The sequence below is a fragment of the Centruroides vittatus genome, unplaced genomic scaffold (genome assembly GCF_030686945.1).
Source record: "Centruroides vittatus isolate TY-2023 unplaced genomic scaffold, ASM3068694v2 scaffold_386, whole genome shotgun sequence".
Lineage (NCBI taxonomy): Eukaryota > Metazoa > Arthropoda > Arachnida > Scorpiones > Buthidae > Centruroides > Centruroides vittatus.
Window position 1 is genome coordinate 4,334,850 of NW_027122706.1, and position 21,443 is coordinate 4,356,292.

General features: G+C 30.4%; 1 protein-coding gene across 1 annotated transcript in view; it reads left to right on the top strand.

The window, feature by feature from the left end:
* LOC136988791 (uncharacterized) overlaps window positions 1-21,443 on the top strand; it is a 104,244-nt gene that overhangs the window by 58,989 nt on the left and 23,812 nt on the right. The window contains exons 19-27 of the mRNA XM_067286753.1: window positions 93-209; window positions 473-567; window positions 1,273-1,418; window positions 3,350-3,462; window positions 4,008-4,125; window positions 4,192-4,352; window positions 4,554-4,642; window positions 6,681-6,824; window positions 7,922-8,084. Of these exons, the coding sequence (XP_067142854.1) occupies window positions 93-209; window positions 473-567; window positions 1,273-1,418; window positions 3,350-3,462; window positions 4,008-4,125; window positions 4,192-4,352; window positions 4,554-4,642; window positions 6,681-6,824; window positions 7,922-8,084 (1,146 nt within the window). The remainder of the gene's footprint in view (window positions 1-92; window positions 210-472; window positions 568-1,272; window positions 1,419-3,349; window positions 3,463-4,007; window positions 4,126-4,191; window positions 4,353-4,553; window positions 4,643-6,680; window positions 6,825-7,921; window positions 8,085-21,443) is intronic.

Here is a 21,443-nt window from a genome sequence, read left to right on the forward strand (position 1 = left end):
TTATATTATTTAATTATACTACGAAAAGACTTATTAGTTTACTTTATTATTATTATTATTATTACTTAAATATAATACGAAATATTTTGCAGAGAATGCAGACGGGAAGCGCATTATTCGACAAATCATTGTTTATAGTACAAGATGAAGATTGGAAGAGAATCAGATGCATCATGAGCCCAACCTTCAGTAGCGGAAAAATGAGAAAAGTAAATTTATTTGAATAACTACCGTAGAAAGATTTTTATTTAAAAATTTTATTTATTTACATAAATTCTGAAAATAACTTGTAAGATTTTTAACAATAAAAGAATCTCTCAAAGTGTAATCGATTCTATCGATTTCTTGAGGATTCAATATACTAATTAAACTTTTTTATTTACTAATTGAACATGTATTATAGAATCAAAATAAACGTTTCTTATACTTTCCAGCTAATTAAGTTATAAATAGTACGTTTGAATGTTTTCAGATGTCTTATTTGATTAACGAATGTGCGGAGAAATTCTCAGAAAATTTGAAGAAAATCGCTGACGAAAATAAAAATAATAGCATCGATTGCAAAAAGTAAATTAAATATTATATCTAAAATATGAAAAAAATACTGATCAAAATAAAATATTTAAAGTTTTCTAATAATATATATATTAGTACAATTAAATTCTGTTTAGAAAATATAAAATTTCAGCACATATATTCGATACAATATCCATTGTGAAAACCTAAAATTTCTGCAATTATATTTAAATAACAAAATTCAAAATTGTTGTAGATAATAAACGTAGTATGCTGATGTAATTTATATTGATATTAATTATTCAGTGATAAATCATCTTTCTCAAATAACTAAAGATTATTAACAAATATCATATACTGTAAATATAAATGTAATATTCCTTGCTTACAATCTAAGCAAATATTATGTTTATCAGCTTATATTCTTATTTTTAAGTTGAAATATTAATTAAATTTTACGAGTTAAAAAGAGAAAAACATACATATAATGATAAAAAGAAGAAAAAAATATCACTTTTTAAACATAAATTATGAATATAAACGACGTTAAATAACATGAAATCATTATTAATATATTATTTTTATGATTATTTTATTATGGTATTGCTTTTATTTTATAAGACTGTTTTTTAAGAACATTCTGAATAATTAAATAGCCTTGATTTATAATAAATTTCTTTTTGGGCAAATAAAGAATTTATTCATTTAATGTTCGAATTTGAGACAATATTAATTGAATAACTTTAATGTTTTTAGCTACTTGAGTTGTTTCACTATCGATGTAATAGCTTCAACAGCATTTGGAACGAAATTATGTTCTTTAGAAGATCCAAATAGTGAATTTGTTGTCATGTCTCGAAAAGCAACTAACAAAGATGTTACATTTTCAGATATGATTTTAAGTAAGTAAAATAATATGTCATTGAAATAATTCATAAAAATATTCACATTTGTTAAAATTTTATAATAAAACATGGTTAGATGAATTATATTAGGTTATGTTTTCTTCAAATTGAGCAAGACGTGATTTTTTTAAAAATCCTCTGAAGGCCATTAAAGCGTTTCAGGATATCCTTGACCTGACTTCTCTTCGGCCGCAGTTAGAAAAATGCATTTTGGGGCTGTAATTCATGGGATCGTCTTATTCCAATGAGAGTAGAGTCATAGGACGTAATCTGAACTCACATTGCCGAGGAAATTTTAAATAAATACTGAGGTCCTTTAAGCCATCCTTTGGTGTATGCTCTATGCCATGAAATTTACAGAATGTTGCATGCAGCGTGTTTCCACTTACCTTACTCGGGGTTTACTGCTAGTTTAATATGTTCACCGCGTGACAAATATTCATTTATTGACTCCCTCTGTATTTTCGACTTTTTATATTTTCAATTTGAAGGTTAAATCGCATTCTCTTTCCTAAGTTTTGCTTCCGCAGCCAGGACCAACCGGAGGGTGGTGCGAACGGCGCGACTTCACAACGCCCCGCGATCCTGCATGATCAACTGTTGCGAAATTTAAAAATTGATCATTTCATTATTCGCTAATTTAACTGATTTTCGCTAATCGACTTAACAGGTGGTATGTTTATTTTTAAAATATTTGTTGTACGAAACTGTTTTTTTTTTTATCATTACTAAAAGGCATGCACGAAAACTTTGCACACGGCTCAGATTTTTCTCGGGCCAGCCCTGTTCGCAGTTCCGAAGGGATAAATGCGAACGTCTGCTCGTCTGCCATTTTGTATACACGCGCAACGTTTTTCCATGCAGTTGATAAGTTGGAAGCATTTTTTACGGTAATCAGTCTGATGTTTTTAATAGTAAAGATACTATTAGCTGTATCGTTTTGCAGTGCAAAATTTATTAAAAAATCTCAATTTCGCTATTTAGGCGCTTGCAATGATATTCGAAGTCAGCCTTCAATTGTAATACCAAATTTTCTTTTTAGTTTTTTCCTGTAAAATAAAATTTGTTTTGACAGGCACGATACAGGGTATTAAGTATATTGCATTAGTGCAATCTTTTATGTTACTTTTTAATTTCAACAATATCTCAGTGATTCTTCTAACCTTATTGTCTAAATTAGACCTGTCCAACCGCAGCCCGAGGGTTAAATGGGGTCCACTTCTATAATGAATGCGGCACAACATAAAACCCTAAACTTCCATAAAACGTATGCGAAACTTTTCCAAAGAATAACTCCCGCTGAGACTAATAACGTAAGATTTGTTCTGTGTTTTAAGTTCATTAAAACATTGAGACTTTTATGTACTGTATTTCTTATTTTGCACAGTTTCAGCAATTTTGTTTCAGATAACCACAATACACATTGCGCTAGTACTATCATTTTTGTCACTATTTTTAATTTTTCAAAGCGCTAGCACCATTAAAAACATTTGAGGTAAAAATTCTTTTTGTTATGCGATTTGTGGCAAGAGAGAGAATATCAATAGACAGCTTTGTTTTAGTGTTATGAATTTGTGTAATAATAATAAACTTTATCAGACACCCTGTATTATAAGATGTCTATTCTAGTTACTTTTGTTAGAATTTTTGAAGTCAAAGTGAAATGCATTAGATTTTCTTATACTGTACATGTTTAACTTGCAAACACACATTAAACACACATGGATACATACATAAACAAATGTATATATATATGTACAGTACATTTTATATGAATGTATCTGTAGAATTACTTCGATATATTTTAGTTTTAGACATGATGATATTTAATAAGTAGTTTATTTATTGCATTTCATATCATAATTATTTATTAAAATAATTTATGATTATTAGGATTTAAGTAATATTTATTTATTATTTTTATTTAGTGCTTTTCCCAGCTTTAATAAAATTTGTAAAAATGACACCTTTCGAAGAGTCATTAAACTATTACAAGAATTTCATTTTACATGTTATTAATAAAAGAGAAAAGGAAAAACTGGTAAATTAGTAAATTATTAAAATTTTTGTTATCATGATAATTTAAATAAATTAATCGATTTTATTAAATTATTTTTAATAATGACTTACATATTTTATATTTATTATTTGATTTACAGTTTCAGTTGTTTATCAAAGTATAATTATATATGTCAGTCTATTTCGTATATACAGTATCTTCCCTTATCAGCGAGGATAGTCTCCATGTCTCCTCGCAGATACTTTCAACCACGAATAATTCCGAACTCCCTATCATATCCTTTTTTAGCATATACAGTATATGTGTATATGCCAAAAATAAATGTATAAAGAGTTTTATTTAAGAATTTTTTAATTAATATTAATATTTATATTTTATTATTTAAGGATTATTTTAAGAATTTAAGAATTTTTTATTTAATATTTTTAATGTGGAGCACTGAAGCCGCAGATAAGGGGAGCACTCACTACATTTCTATCTATTAAATAAACTAATTGATTCACCTATCTTAATTTTCCATTTTGAAAGTATAATTACAATCACTTATTAAAACTTTGTATTTTCAGAAAGCCTACGATTTTCTTCAGTTATTATTAGATGCACAAAAAGGTGTTTTGGAAATTTCTTCAGAAGAAGCCAAAGAAGAAGAAATGTCAAATTTTAAAATATTGCCGAAACATAAAAGTATGCTATCGATTAGATTTTTCAGAAAAAAAAAAATTGTTTAACTTAATTTAACTGCAATTTCAGCTATGAGCTCCGACGAAATGATGGCTCAATGCACTTTGTTTCTTTTTGCTGGAAATGAGACTACCACAAACACGGTAGCTTTCGTCTTATATTACATGGCCTTATATCCGGAATATCAGGCTAAATTACTTCGAGAAATAGACGAAATCTGGAAGACGAATGTAAGATCAATTTGAAAGTTGCAATTCCATAATTTAGTTGAATTTAATGTTACGTTTCATTAAGATTATCAACTTTGTTTATTTGTTTATAACTTGGAATATACAAAATTAAATGTATCATATTTAATGAAACTCTTATAAATTACTAAGAAATCTAACTTTATTCTAAAATTTATTTTTAATTTTGAATGAATTATTCAGGATGAAATGAATTTTGACGTGCTGAATAAAATGCAATATATGGATGCTGTTATCAATGAAACATTGAGATTAAAACCAGCATTGAGTCAGTAAGCTAAAGAAATTATTATTATATTTTCTTTCAGAAACAATTTTATTTTATTAATTTAAATATAACAATATTCATAGCAATACAAATATAGTCAATGAAATTGCAATTTTTGATTTATATAGAAATACTATAATATTACTGTATTTTTCATATGTATACATCTTTTAAAGCAGTTATTTATGAAAGTAAGTTGATAAAGAGATATGTTTAATTACATTTACTACCAGTAGCTTTTGTTTCTTAATATAATACCTACTGCTGAAAAATGATATTTTAGAATGCCTCAAAATTCCAGCGTTAATAATAAATACTAATTCTAATTGAAAAACTTTTTACAATTATATAACAAAATTAATAACAAAAGCAAATTACTGACAGGATTAGATTGTTTTTTGCGTGTTATACATAAAAGTTATTAAATTTCTTCAAGATATTTATAGTTATTAAGTGAAATTATTATCTGGACTATTTATCTATTAATAACTATTAATATTTCTATTGAATATATTATAGATTTTTTTACCTTTTACCGTATATTTTTTATTATATGAGTTACGAACTTCGATACTAATTTTTGAGTTGCAGCAGTCAGTCCCAGTCGGTAATCGCATTGTACAGTACCGTACAATATTGAATGTTAAACGCGACATTGTATTGAGTGTAACACATTTTTTTGCCTGTTATTTTGTACTTTCGGTAAAAGTAAAACTGTTCATATATTTTAATTATTTTTTGATAAGAGGGAACAAAAGCAAGATCGTCTGTCGATGGAAAACGAACGCGCTTAGTATTTTATTTTCGTTGTTTTCTCTACAACTCGAGTTTATGTTAGTAAGGCTCAAAAAGTTGAAATGAATCTTAACGTTTTGCGCAGTTTCTCTGTCTGGATATCATTCCAATTTCACCTATATAAAATTCGATCAAATCTATTGATATATAATTTCAAATATTAAAATCATTCTAATAATGAAAACTCAACAGAATTTAGTTGGGAGTTTGTACTATACACACGATATATATAAATTTGAATTCGTGTCTGTTTGTCTGTTTGTTCAAGTATCACATGAACCGATTTCTATGAAACTTTCTACATATATTTAAAATATTTCTCGAAAGGATATAGGTTAGGCTATTTTCGAATGAATAAATTTACGTCTGCATATCTGTTCGATTATCAAGTGAGAAATACTGAATCCTTTTTAGTCTATAGAATGTAATTACAGTAAATTTTGTTGTAAAATTGTTGTTGGCTGGATCTTTTATCAATATATTACAAGTTTCTTATAAGAACATATTCTTTTTCTCATATGCATTTTCATATGTGTGTATTTTTATATGAGTTAGGCTATATCTTTAGTTGTCATTTCCGAGAGAAGCGAGTGTTTCAGATAGTTTTACCTAAAATAAAAACACAAACAATATTTTATTAAATTCATCATAATTTAAAAAGATAGTTACTAATATGAAACGTATAGAACAGAGGACACAAACTTTTCTGACCTCACAGACCACTAGCCTGTGAGGTCAGAAAGATTATTAAACTCACAATTTTGAATCTCGCGGACCATTGTTATCAATTTTTTTAATTAAACGATACAAACATCTACAGAATAATGTTCATAAAAGTTTCATTTTACTTTATTAATATGAAATTCACTTGTTTAATTATAACAATGTACTATGAAGTCTGTTGCTGCTTGTTTGAAAAAAGTTTATGGATTCTCGACTCTTTTCCACAAAGGATAACAACTGCACTCACATTATTTATTGTTGATTATTTATTGATGACAGTCATTTCGCGTTTGGTTTTAGATTTAAATAAAAATACTCCCAATAGTGAGAAAAAGTAACCGAACATTTTTCATTTATTTCGTAATACTTCGCGTAACCTTGAGTTGTACCAATGTCCAAATTTCTGCACGGATCACCAAAATTTTCTCGCAGACCATCAGTTTGCGACCGCTAGTATAGGATATAGTTTTTATATAATTGATTTAAACATAATTTTAATAAATTTATTTTTATTATTTATTTAGATTAGTTAGAGAATGCGATGAAGAATACGAATTACCAGAGCTAGGTATCAAAATACTAAAAGGAATGAATATTATAATTCCTGTTTATCCAATGCATTATGATAAAGAATTTTTTCCAAATCCGGAAAAGTTTGATCCTGACAGGCAAGTAGTTTAATTTCTATTTAACAACAAAATATGGATTAAATTTATAAATATCATTTGTAAGAAAAAATAATAAAAATTATATAAATATGTCCTTAGTTATTGTAAATTTAATTTAATGTTCACTTTTATGACGTTTCATAAATCTGTTGAAAATAGGAATAAGTAAAGTAACAGACGTTTGATGTTTTATCTCAATCTGATACAATCTGATTGAGAAATCTAAGTTTCAATTACATTAAATTCTTATACTCAGTGTTCTATATTGTTTAGTCATTGGCATGCTATTTAAATTTGTTTTGATATTTCTTACTGAAAAATTAATTATAGCAATCAATTCAAATTTCGACTGATTATCATGTACGAAAAAAAATAAATCTTAAGTATGATGAATGTGGTGTTTCGAAGTATTTCTTCCTCGAAGAATTCATTGTAATTATGCCATTTCTTGAAGACGTGTAACAGCCCAACTTTTGAGTTGTTCTTCAGAATCTCGTCTGATGATTTAACCACTGTTTTAGACGGTAAATAAGTTTCCCGTACTTTCAACTGCCGAATTTCTAAGAGCTATAGAATGACATCTTAACCGCGTCGGCAATCCGCTCGTAATCAATCATATATTTGACATTTTAATATCATGTAATTTTTTTTTATTTTTTGTGTTGGAAATATCCCAAATTCTATGTAGATGTTATCATTCAAACTAAATAAATCTAAATTTAGTATGCTGTATATACATTTATTAAATCGTATAAGGTAAAATAAGTTTCATCAAGTGATTCTTTCAAAACAATTATCCCAAATTAATTATTTTTTTATAGTTACAAAATACTTTCTGACAAAAAAGCGAATTTTCTTTTCGTTCACAAATATTTGTTTCTTTAATTTGAAAAGTTTGGTAAAAGTTCTTCACCATTTTATATCAATAACTAATATATAAAGTTTGTTTTTTTCAAAATACAATGACTTCAAGAACAGAATAAGATTTCAAACTATTTTAACGTACTACTTACCACGTATAAATTCGGTGTAGTTAATTAGTTAATTTGTTTTTTTGATTTCGAATTATCATGAAGTTTTACCTAATGGTATTTCAGATTCTTGTCAGACAACCGAAGTTCTATTATTCCATTCACTTATCTTCCATTTGGGGAAGGCCCAAGAAACTGTCTTGGAATGAGATTTGCATTAATGGTAGTAAAAATGTGTCTCGTCTACATCTTTCGCGATCTTCGAGTGGAAGCTACACAGGAAACAAAAGTAACTATATTATTTATTTTTCCTAATTAATATGTTTATTTAATTTTGTTTTGTTCAACTATTAAAAATATGTAATACAATGCTACTCTATATATTAATACATATATATTAGTTAAAACATTAAAATAGAAATAAATAAACTATTTTATCTGTTTTATGTATTTGTCAAATACTTCTTATATATAGACTATTTTTGCAATAATGATCAGACATTTCTTAAGCTATGACATTTATATAATAAATCAGAAACGGCCAGCAAACAGATCGCGATTAAGGTTACCGGCCGATTCCAACATATTTATAATCAATTGGGGATAACATGGAATACTAATATGTGAATGAATTTGTAATTTCCACGGGTATATAAATTTCATCTTTTCCATGGGAAAAATTTTTCGCTAACCCTTTGGAATGGTAAAGCTGCAAAGATAAAATAGCATGTGTTAAATTATGTTTCTTATTTCGGCAAAACAAAAAGAACACACGCAGATGCTGAATAAAAGGCAGGAGGAAATAGGGATGTGCTGTTTATGTAGTGCTACCTAGATTACGTTATTATTTTATAAATTGCTTCCTTGTGCTTTAAACTATTTTAGTTATTTGAAATATGAATGTGCAAAAAACTGATAGAGTAACAAAACTGATAATATGCACAATGAATTGAAATTAAGATTCTTTTTTATTATATAGAGAGATAAATTCTGCAATTCATTTATAGTGATGCAGTGTCTTTAGCAGAAAAATTCATCTAAAATGTCAATTACCATGCAATAAACAAATATGTTTTACACTGTAATTTTATAACAGTTAATAAACTTCTACCGTTATATTTTTATTCTTTCATGAATTATTGAAACTTTTGACTCTTGAAAGATGATTTGTTTTCACTAGTCAAAAGTATCAATTTGAAAAGTGCCACGACTGATACATATATAAAACTCCAGCAACGAGTTGCATAACTTTCCCGGTAGAAAAATGTAAAATTTGTGTGGCGCCATCTGTTATGATTTTTTTGTTAAAATAACTGTTTATACTATTAAATACAATAAAATGACAAAAAGCTTCATTTTAAGAGTGGAGATGACTTTTATAAAAGTGGGAAAATGTGAAGTCTAATAACCAATATAATCATTATATCTGACCACACTCAAGATATGAAAAGTGTTCCCTCCATCTCCTACCCCCTTAACCTTTAGCAGCAATATCTCTAATATACTATCCTCTATTATATGTGAAATCTCTACAAAATAATATTTATCAGATGATATATTCACCAAAGCTTTTATGTCTTTATTTTTTTCTCCATTAAAGTGGAATTGAATGGTCGTAATGATGTTAGTTCATGAAATTAAACTATCGATAATAGTATGACGTTTTCGAAAACACTATGGTTGTTAAAGTACTGTTTAAAAATATTTAACTTAAAACTGTTTAATATATTTACTTTGACAATATATTAAATTCTAAAAATAAACCCATTAATTAAAAATAAATCCATTATTATCTATTTCACAAATATACTATTAAAATATAAATTAATACTCAATAATTCAATGAATGGTAAATAAAATATTAATATCTGGGCATTATGATGATCCGGAACAGTAAAAGCAACTATCATATTTGCTTTTACTATTAATGAATTAATAAATATTAATTATTATTTTAATAATACATTTGTGCAATCTATCTATATATATAATCGAGACGAGTTGATAATAATAATGATAATAACTCTCCCGTGGTCACCACCTGGTCGTGGTAGGAAAGCCCAGTAATTTTACTGATTCATAGGGCAATGCAAGCTGGAGCATAAGCTCCTAGTAGGGACACCCATGTCAGTAAGGTCTATAGGGAGAAATGAAGCTAAGAGTGACCACACACCCACATTCTGTGGAGATATTTATTATGGTAATAACCAGATCAAAGTGTGATACCGGCTCGGAATTCGCCCAGGTTAACAAGGTCCGCGTTCGTGGGTTAGGCAGAGGCTCACGTTCGGAAAATAGGTTACAGTCTCCCTTGGTTACTGGTTTCGAAAGCAGCACCGGCCCAAGCATGGCTACTGCAATGCCCTCAGCAGATGTGAGGAACCAACCCAGCCTTGGTGTTTCTGTGGCAATGCATCCACAGACCACAAAGGCTGGAAAACCACGACAACGGATGAAAGGGACAGTAGAAATGAACGAGTTTATCATCCGTACTTACTACACCATCACAAAACTCGAAACAAACATGACAGCATACAGACAACAACTACGCCGTAGATTCACACAACAGTATTGTGAGAAAATTCCTGAATACAGACACACACACTGATACACTTCTTTAATTTCTGTTTTGGTTACTATGCCTTGACTTCGGTCCGGCATGGTACACAGCCACCGGTGTTAACCGAGTATATCTCACTTAACCGAACATGATAATAATAATAATAATCAGGGCAGAGCCCAAACAGTAAGGAGTTGAAAGTTGAAATTTGGTACACAGTTAGGGTACGTCACGAGGACACGCACTAAAAAGAAATTTTTCGAAATTCCTCCCCATGGGGGAGAGGGACAGAATTAAATTCCATCAAAAATGGAAGTGTTAAGTAACAATGGAAGTGTTACGTAACAATGAAATTGTTAAGAAAAAACGAAGTGCAAGACGCAGATGCAATTTTTTTCGTTTTTGCGGGAAATTGAGCATATTTTTAGACCCATCTAACAATTTTCTAATTAGTCTAGAAACAGGGGGACCCAATTCTTGCATTCTGTGAAAACGGGTAAGGTTAACTATAAAGTAATAATCTTAATCTTCGCTACCGTTACTTTTGCCCGAGCAACGCCGGGCCTACCTGCTAGTAGATAATAATGGATTTATTTTTTATCATAGCTTTGTGTTCAGAAACAATTCAGGTTACAGTGAAACCTCGAAAATACGGACTTTAAAATCTGGATTTTCAGTAGAAAAATGCATATTAACATTTTTAATGGTAATTTAATTATTGATGTTTTTCGGCCTTGCTTTGTTGCTGTTCCTACACTCATTCAGAATTAAAAATTTTTTAATTTTGAAATTAGTGTATAATTTTATAATTATTAATTAATAAAAATACACTAATTATAATTTTATAATTAGTGTATTTTTCTTTAAATATAGTGATTCTGTATATTATATTTCAAATTTTTAAGCATTCCTACATTTCTAGTGAAATACTGGCTTGAAGTTAGGCCTAAAATTGAATTACAGTACTTTATGCTGTAATATTACTTAAAATTCTAACTTACATGTTCAGCACATTTGAAAATCAGGGATGGGATCTGACACCAACTAATCCCAATTTCCGACGCTTCACTGTGTACAAAATGTAATGCTATTGTACGTAAATATATTCTAGATTAACAAAACTCCAAATAGAACTTTGGAAACTATTAAAATAATTTTTTGACCATAAATCGAAAAATTTAATGGTTTTATTTTATTATCTTTCTAGTTGCCTTTAGAGTATTATAAGGGTCAAAGTTTACTTCAGCCAAAGAAAATTATGGTTAAATTAGAAAAAAGAAAATAAACTAATAATGTCTGATAATAATGTGATAATTAATTAATTTAATGTTTTATACAATGTCTAATAAAAGTAATTTTAAAAAGTAACATTGGTATAAAATTCATAATTAATTAATGCCAAACCTAAAGTTAATTTTTGTTTTATTTTCCTGAGAGCAAAGATATTTCAACATTTTTTATTTTCATTAAATTTTTTTTCATAATTACTCTAAATGTAAATGATTTACTATTAGAAAATTATCAGATTTATATTGACTTTGGAATGATGATAATATACCATGGTATAATATGGTATAATTATAATTCAATATCAGAAATAAGATATGTCAAAATTTAATGAATGCATTATGAAGACTTTAACTTTAATACTTAAACTAAATGTTTTAAAATATAATTAGTATAAAAGAATTAAATAATGCATTTGAATTTTTATTAAATCAAGTCGTTTAAGCGAATTATATTTATCAGCTGATTAGACATCTTTTCGAAACAATTGTTCTATATAATTTGTGTACTTTGTATAATTTGCACAAATGTACTATTAAACTATATAATTTTTATATGATATATAAACTATATAATTTGTGAGCTGGATGTTATTTTAAATAAATGCTGACTTTTATTTTGTACGATTTACTTAGAAGCAAGTAACAACATGTTGTTTTTAATAAAAATTATGATTTTTCATTAAATGGTATTCTCTTGTTCAATTGTCTTTGTTTTTTTTTAACGTCTGGAGATATTTTCTACCAAATTTAATATCTATAACTTAATCATTCAAATTTAATTTTAAAACAATAAAAATTTTGAAGTATTTACGAGCAAACTTTTCCTTTTTTCTTTATTATTTTTAAGCTATAATGTTCTAATATTAAATATACAATCGAGTCTGCTTAGGAGAACACCCTCAAGATTGCTGCGTCATGCTCCCTGTCGGAAGTATTAATATCAATCCGAATTGTTCATGATATTCGATTCTCTTCACTTTATCATATCCTAAAAGCTCTATTTAAATTTTAATATACTTGAAAACGTTGAAATTCATTATCACGCAATTTTGATATACAATCCCCGTATAACACGGGAGTTACGTTCCAAAAAATTGCCGTGTTATGCGAATCTGTGTTATATGAAACAAAGAACTAGTACGAAAAGGGGGGGTTAGGTTCCAAAAATTAAAAAACATGCTATTATATTTTCATATCTAAGAAAATTTTAATAAAGATATTTATCTTAAGTGATACATATTAATATAAATTAAACAATGTTTTCATCGTCATCACTAAGCACTATTTACCGAGGGCTTTTTCTTTCTGTCAAGATATCCTTATCCTCTCAGCATTTTTCTGCATCATCTTCAGATCCATGCTTTACCTTTTGCAAAAAATATGTTATTTTAGAATGCTTGCTTTTAGTTAAAAGATCTTTATAAATTTCCTTATATGGTGCTAAGCACTTGTGAAGAATAAAGCAAGTATGGAAAAAGGGAAAAACATCTGGCAACACCAAGAGCAGAAGCGTTGAGATCTGGCAATACTGAAATAAGTTTCGAGAAGGACCACGTGTATCGACAGAAGGTGAACTATTAGTACTTAAGTATGTGAAAATCAGTGGCATGCTGTCATTGGAAGCGGTGGAAGCGCCGCTTCCACCTTCCAATGACCCTCCCTTGTACAAGGTGCGTTTGAAAAGTTTGGTGAATGGTCCCATAGTTGAATAACCGTGCTGGTTAGGATGTTACGCTCATGCAGACCAGCGTTGCCAGATGTTTTTTGCCTTTGTAGCCAAATAATTTTTAAAAAGTAGCCCAAAAGTAGCCAACTGCCTGAGCAGTTGGCTACTTTTGAGCTACTTTTTATAAGGTGTTATTTTACCTAGTACAGTACTTTTGTACTAATCTAGTACCTTTTTACTTGTCCCAGTACCAAGATACCCAACACTATTTTCCTAGTACCATTCATGAAATCCTAATACCTTTCCTTTGAAAACATTCATTTTTATTCTATATTTCTATATTTTTTAACTTTACTTTGGCAATAAATAGAGTTTTTTAGAGTTTATTGCTTCCTCAATCAAGTGCAGCAGTTGAACTTATTTATTTATTTATTTTTTTTTTGCAATTAAGTTTAATGAAAACTAAACTACAAAGTTGAGTTCTTATCGATTCTTTGAAGCACTTATTAGCAAAGAAGCTACTTAAAAGTAACAACGATAAATGTTAAACTCGGACACCATCATCTGCTTCAACCATACAATAACATTCTAGTGAAAAAGATTCTGATGACGATGAATCTTACCAGCGATTTTTCAATGTGTTAATTTTAAAGTTTAGTACTTCGTGTTCATTACTTTTGTTTCAACATTTCGTTCATTTGATTGTTGTTGAGCAATAATAGTATTTTTGCAATATATGAATTTATCTTGTATGAATTTTGTATGTTAAATGTAACACTATATATATTTTAATAAACAGAAATTTGATAAATTATAAATTATTTATAAGTATATATTTAAATAATATATAATATATACATACATTCAGCTGTTTACGGTCAAAGTAGTAATGCCTGCATTAGTCAATAGATTATTTTGACTTAACTTATTGATTCTGCATGTACGTATGTCGTATTATCGATATTAATGCAATTCCGGCGCTCTTCCGAAGACAGTGCGCCATAAACCCTGTCCTTTACATACCCCGACAGAAAGAAATACCACATGGCATGAGGTCCAGGGATGTATTAGGCATCTGTTTAGCGGTAATGCTTTACCCACTCAGCCACTGGTTTGCTTTTACATTGCTCTTTCCCTTGCTTTTTAACTGGGGGTTTAATCATCAAAGAAAAGTGCAGTACGGGAAGAACAAAAAGTTTGTAAAATCTTTTTAATAGAAAATAGAAAAATTATCGGAATAAAAAGCAGTTTGCACAGTAGGTTCTTTTGTTGACAGGGGTAAAATTTTATTAGATAACAAATAGAAAATACAGTATTTACTTGAACGCCTACTAAAGTAGTAAAACGTTAAATTAATAAGTATAAATTACAAGACTTTTTAGACTGGAACCTAATTTCCAGATACCGAAAATGAAATGAAAAGTTCATCGATGACTTTCAAAATCGCCTTTGTCGGTGTCGTATTTTAAAATATCAAAAAGTGATTCGATACGCTTTAGAGTACATTTTATATTTATTTATTAAGATTTCAAATTCATATTTCTTATATGTAAAAATAATGATAACACAATATAAATAAATATGTAAATGCGGTAAAAGTTTCTTTCTGAAATTTGAAATAATACAAGAGTGCACACTTATGCTTTATTTTACCCATCCTTATTATTAATACCCTCCTCAGACTCAACCATATCGGCGGTCTTTCTTTTCTCTCCTTTCACCTTTCATCTGGCTTTCCACACCAAACATTATGTTATATAAGTTGCCGACAGGTATTTGAAACTGTAGGAAGACAAACTAATATTCAAATACTAAATAGAAAAACAGAATTAATAAATCATATAGTTGACTTGAAAATGTAATAATTGTTTCGATGCTATTATTACAGAAACAATCATTGTATTGTAAAACCGTTTATTTCGCCATTTATTGTTTAGAATTTCGAGTGCCCGGGTTGCACGTTAAACGGAAGCGAGCACGCTTTCGTTTGACGTGCAACCCGGGAGCTCGAATGTGAGGATTTTTAATTAATATAGTTAATTAAAAATCCTGTAATAAAAAATATCGTAATATAGTTACGATATTTTTTATTACAAGATAACGCCAGGTATACCACAAATTACACGCTCCATCTGACCCAGTTTGGACCGCGATAAGCTGTCCTCGGCGCCAGGTGGGTATTAGTTTATCATTCATAACGAATTTTAGAATCCAGAAACAAATTGATGGACAAGCTAGACGACGATCTAAGAAAAAGGACCGACGACGTAACGCTAGTGTTGGCAGAGGAGCGGAAAAAAAATAGAAAGACATCGAGGTTGTAGGGTTTGGAATCGCCTAGGCGAGCGATTTCCGCCCTGTTTTAATATAACGAACTTTCGTAACGGAAAAACCGTTAGAAACGGCCGTTGGAAGCGTCCGTTGGAAAGAGCCGTTAAGTTTCAAATCGTCGACAGACGGACGATTGGCCGACAGAAAATGACCGTTGGCCGGACGTTGTGGAAACATTCGAATTTGATTGGCGGAGGATTTAAACGCCGATCGCTATATAAGCAGCAAGTTTCGGCGGGAACAGGAGCTCGTATCGGGGGATCGGATCGGATCGGATCAGGATCGGGGTCATCGAAGTTATGACTGTCTCTCGCGTTGGAAGTTACGTGGTTTAGTACGAACTCGTTCCTGACTCGGAGGTTTTGTTAATTAATTACAAGTCTGTTTGATCGTAAGGAGTTCTTTCGACGAATTTGTACGGGAATAGTCGGTTGTTGTTGGATTAGTGTTTGTGCATAATCAATTGTAATGCTATTTTGTATTCTTTTGTACATTTGAGTTGTAAATATAAACTTTGTGTTATTCAACCGACTGAGTGGTTATTTTGAACATTACTGAGGTCTTCGGTGCACGACTGCACTATGCGGAGGATGAAGAAGCGTGAATTTCGTTATTTAAACGATTTCGACGGTTTCATTACAACACATCCTTACAAACACCCCTCGCCGTAACATTCACAATTGAACCATTATTTAGTTTTTCGTCGCATCCAATCATATACATATCACGCTTCGTTACAGTAAACGACACCGTCACATAACACCAACACTGCTTACCGAAATCCAACCCCTAGGTCCTCGTCTTGGGAAGTGGAACGTCACTCGATGTTTTCGAGTGGCGGCTAAAGGGGCTCTGGTACAAACACTACAGTTGTCTTAATATTGATTTTTAAAAAAATACTATCGCACATTACTGGTCGACTTTTTAAAGAAAACTTTTTAGTACTCTACCTTTTATAGAAAGGCTTGGAACAACCCTGATCTTGAGCCAAATGCCACAGTCAACACGTAGAAAGTATTAGATTTAATAAGTGCAGTCTTTAAAATTTAAAGCACTAACATCGGTTTGTAAGTAGTCTATACTTATTAAGTATTCATTCAGGCTTAAGAACTAACGGAATAAATGCAACACATTTAGTAGCCTATATTTCAATTATCTATTATTGTAAAACTTACAATGTACAGTGCGATATGTAACTACAGAGAACTCTCAAACTATAAATTATAACAATAAATATACAGGTTATATTTTTATATCCTGCATATTTATTGTTATAATTTATAATAGACAAACCTGTTTTTGTGCGGTAAATAGGGACCGCATAAAAAAAGTCTCGCATAGAAAATAACTCAAAACCGTAGGAAATAACTAGGAATTGCTTTTTTAACTCCTTGGGCCTTTTTCTGCAATCCCTAATGGGGGAAAAATCCTCTAAGAATTTTACTTTTTATATTAATTAATTATTTTCACTTAAATACGAATCTAACATTAAAAAGTTAAAAATAATCGTTAAAAAATTATTTTATTTGATAAAATTTATCAAATAAAATAATTTTTATTTAATTAGTACAGCTAACTTACCGCATCTGTTCAAATATAACACAATATTTATGATTTTTATGCTAAAATACGAGGGGACCGAAAAGATCGTATGAGAAACAAATTTTAATGGATAAAAAATGAAAAAATCTGCTGTCATAGAAAACATCCAATAGAGTTTTTAAAAATTTTACAGAAGTCAATTATGTTCCAATTTGATTGAAATTTTCATATACCGCACAAAAAAAATACCGACCAAAAACAGGTTTGACTGTATACCTAATTCGTACATAGAACTATTAATACTTTTTATTAATTCATCAGGCATTCACTTACACGTATGTTTCTGGAAAATAAATAAAATCGAATGTGAAGGAGTGCACGTAAAAGTTGCAACCCCATTCTGTTCCGTAACACGATTGTCAAACTTCTTGGCTTACAGGAAAGCGGCGCTGAACGTTGGACGTACACGTTTTCGCGTTTAAAACTTCGGCCTCAACCTCGTTGATGGTTCATACTTCGAACGTTTATATATCATTACATGTAAATATGCATGTAATTTCAGAGATGAAAAAACTTTCTGTTTTGTTTACTATATTTTAGTGTATATTGTTTTATATTTTAATTATCTCAGTTTTATTTTAGTACTTGTCTGTTAACGAGACCACACCAGTCAATTTCAATAGCTTCTTGTAAAGAAATCACTAATTTATTATATATATAAGACATTTACAAGAAGCTGACGTTGGCAAACAGTTACAATTAGCGTAACGTTGTTTGTTACTAATTTTATCAAAAACAATTAAAATTTATAAAAATTAGGCCCTAGTAACCATGTTTGGTACCATTCCGTATAGTATAGCACTTTCCATTAGTCATTTCTGTTTACAGATGCAATTTTTTTTTCTTATTTCTTTCTTTCTAGGATATCATTTAACTGGAATTTATATTAAATTTTCTTTAAAAAACAAGCTATTATAAACTAAAAATTCTCCTGTCATGAGCGAATACTTACTGGAGCTATCTTTTCTTAAAGTTTAAATTTAATTAAATCAATTTAAAATTACGCCATTTGCCAAAATATTTAAAAATGCAACTTAATGAGAAAAATTTCTCGCTTACCTTTAAGATTTTTATCTTGAAGCCATTCTTTCCGAAAGGACCGAGAATACTTTGTCCATTTACCCATTTTAATACCAATAATAAATAAATTATAAAACTTATATAAATTATACTATGTATAAAAACAAAACGAGTAGACAGGACACAAGTATTACCGTTCTAGGCGCAAAACAAAGGATGAAATAATTTGTGTAACCAGCCCAAAATGTAGCCAAGTCAAATTTTTGTAGCCCAAAAAGTAGCCAGTGCGCCAAATGCTTTTTTTAACGCCAAACTGAAAAATAAGTAGCCCAATTTGGCGCAAAGTAGCCAAATCTGGCAACGCTGATGCAGACGTAGTGAGAGACTTACCAACTAGTGCCCCCTAGCGTCGAAATCACGACAGTTAAACAGAAGTGCTCGCAGCAAACAATGCAACGCAGACAGTATGAGAAGGAGTGTCACTGCAAAGTGGAGCAACGCGTGAGCATTACGGCACTTTCTCGCTACACACCAGGTGACAGTTCTTCAACAATCTCCATATTCTCCAGATCTGGCACCTGCAGATTTCTTCTTGTTCCCCGCCTGAAAGGCCTACGCTTTTCCAACATTGCGCAGATCCAACAACGTGTGACAACGGTGTTTCGTGCAATACCGAAAGAAGTGTTTGCTCACAGCTTCCAGCAGCTGTACAACAGATGTCAAATGTGTGTTGTCGCTAATGGCAATTACTTTGAATGCCAGTAAAAGTATTTTGTTTGTATCTCTTGTTTCCTTTATTTTATGAGACCATTCACTGAACTTTTCAGACACACCTTGTATTTTCTAAAATATAAATTTAAATATTTTAACGTACTTTGAATTAATTAAAATAAATATTTTATTATAACCGCATTATGTATCTTATTACAAATTTCTATACTACATGTAAAAAAACGATAAGATTGCTATTGTATATTTGAATATCATTGGCGGGAGGAATGTTGTTCCACAGCGAGAATAACTGAATGGTGTAAAGCAGCGAGAGGGCATTGGCGCTTTACAGAGCACCAACTCAGTAGGTTTAGCTTGTGGAAACTACACACGTGAAACGTTTCCAACGACCATTAGCCACTGGGTAGGGAGCTATCTGACTAAGTGAATTGTTTAAGATTTAAAAAGTAAAGAGTATTCAATGTTATTTTTATGTACGTTTTTTTGCAAAGTTATATTTAATTATAATTTTCTTTTAATTATACTATAATTATATTGACAGATTTTCAAACAAAATCTTTAGAATTTTTATCACTTTTAGATGTTAATAATTTTAATATTACGAAACACAATTTTTCCAAGCGTCTTTTAATTCTTTAAATTAAATAAATTTTATGAGAAATTTTTTGATTTATCTAAATTACGTAACGAATCGCAATATTTATATTCGTGTCCGGACTATATTGACAAGTAACTCTTAAACACAAAACATATTATAATTAATGTCGATCCGAACAAAGACGTACTAAAAGAATTATATGATTTAATATCATTAATTTTTACGGTACAATCTACCGGTGGGTCTGTTGAGCGCAGTTTTTTCGACTACGAAGCGAATTGGTACATTGGCCAGGAACACTCGGTAGGAGGAAAAATTGTCGTCGCTAGCGTTGCTTTCGATAGAAAAAAAGCTTTTAAATACGTCGATGGAGTCGACGACCAGCGACTTTTACGATAAAGTAATTAACGTCTTTGCGGAAAAAATCGCCGAATAGAATTAGTTTATAAAAAATTAAAAAAAAACAAGTTTTTCTATCATTGTTTGTATCGTATCAATTTGTATTATGTATGTATTATTTGTATTTTAGAACTAAAATACATAAATTGTTTATTTTTGTCATTTCCAGTATTTGTTTAAAACTTGTGGTCTGACCCGTCACGAAAGACGCGAAAAAACGGTTAATTTAGAGAAAAATTTATTAGTTTAAAAAAACATAGGTAAAAGTCGTGTGTAGTCGGACACCCATTGTTCATATCAAACTGCCGGGCAGAAACCATAAATCGCGGGAGGAAGTCGTCCTATGATCGGTGGAAGATCGAATTCGTCTTCGATTTTGACTTTTCTCCCGCTCCAGGTAAGAGTTTCGTTACGTTTAGTAACCAGGGACCGACCACTCGGGAAATGTGATTGAGGGAGAATGACCAATCAAATGGACGAAAGAAAGAACGGAGATTGATATAATCTCTGACCGTTCCGAATAACCAAAACGTCGTGTGTCGACGCGCAGAAAAAAAAACAATTTCTCGTCTATTGTGCCAACCTGTAACCGTGTCACTTCGGATTTAGACCGTGTCCCCGACGCCAACAGAGGAAGTCTCCCCATGCCCTACAGACTTGTCAACGCCACTGTCCTAGGACCATCTTTGATCGATCATCGAAGAACCACATCGACGCCCAGGATGTCCGAACGGCTGATTGTCCTAAAGGAAACTATTTTGTACATAGTGTATTGTATGTTTATTTCATGTTCAAATGAACGGTTTTTATCAGATACTTGTCGTCTTTCTATATATATATGTATAAGTATATGTTTATTTTGTTTTTTTTGTCGGTTTTTGTCAGATACGTCTCTTCCGCCACCACAAATCGACTCTAGGCAATCACAGACGCGCAATTAACTGATTGCTCCTGGAAGTCGGCTTCTTACAGAAACACAGCTTCCCTATCATCAAATATCATGGCACACCACTGGTGAAAATTTATTACATTTCATGTTGTACGAGGGTTTTACCCAATTCTCGAACAGTGTCAGAGTGAATTCGTGCTATAGAAGTATCGTGTTATACGGGGGTTACCTGTAATTACTTATTATTTTCCATTCTTCTATCATCTATTTTATTCTTTTATCGAACAATCTGCAAATGGCAGTACTTGCATATCTCCTTGCCATATTTATTTCATTTCTTCACATAATTATAGTAGGAGGTTACTGAAAAGATTGAACATCCTTGCTCCAAAAGTTTGAATGCTCTCTTATGGGACGTACTGTACAATATAGAAACAAATAAGTACAGTATTGCCTTAAAGTAAGGTCGTGTGACCGCTGAATTCTGAACATTAATCACTCCTTCCCTGGTCCTCTCGAAATGTGGACATACTGCGCAAGTCGTCTGCGCTGTTTATTCAAA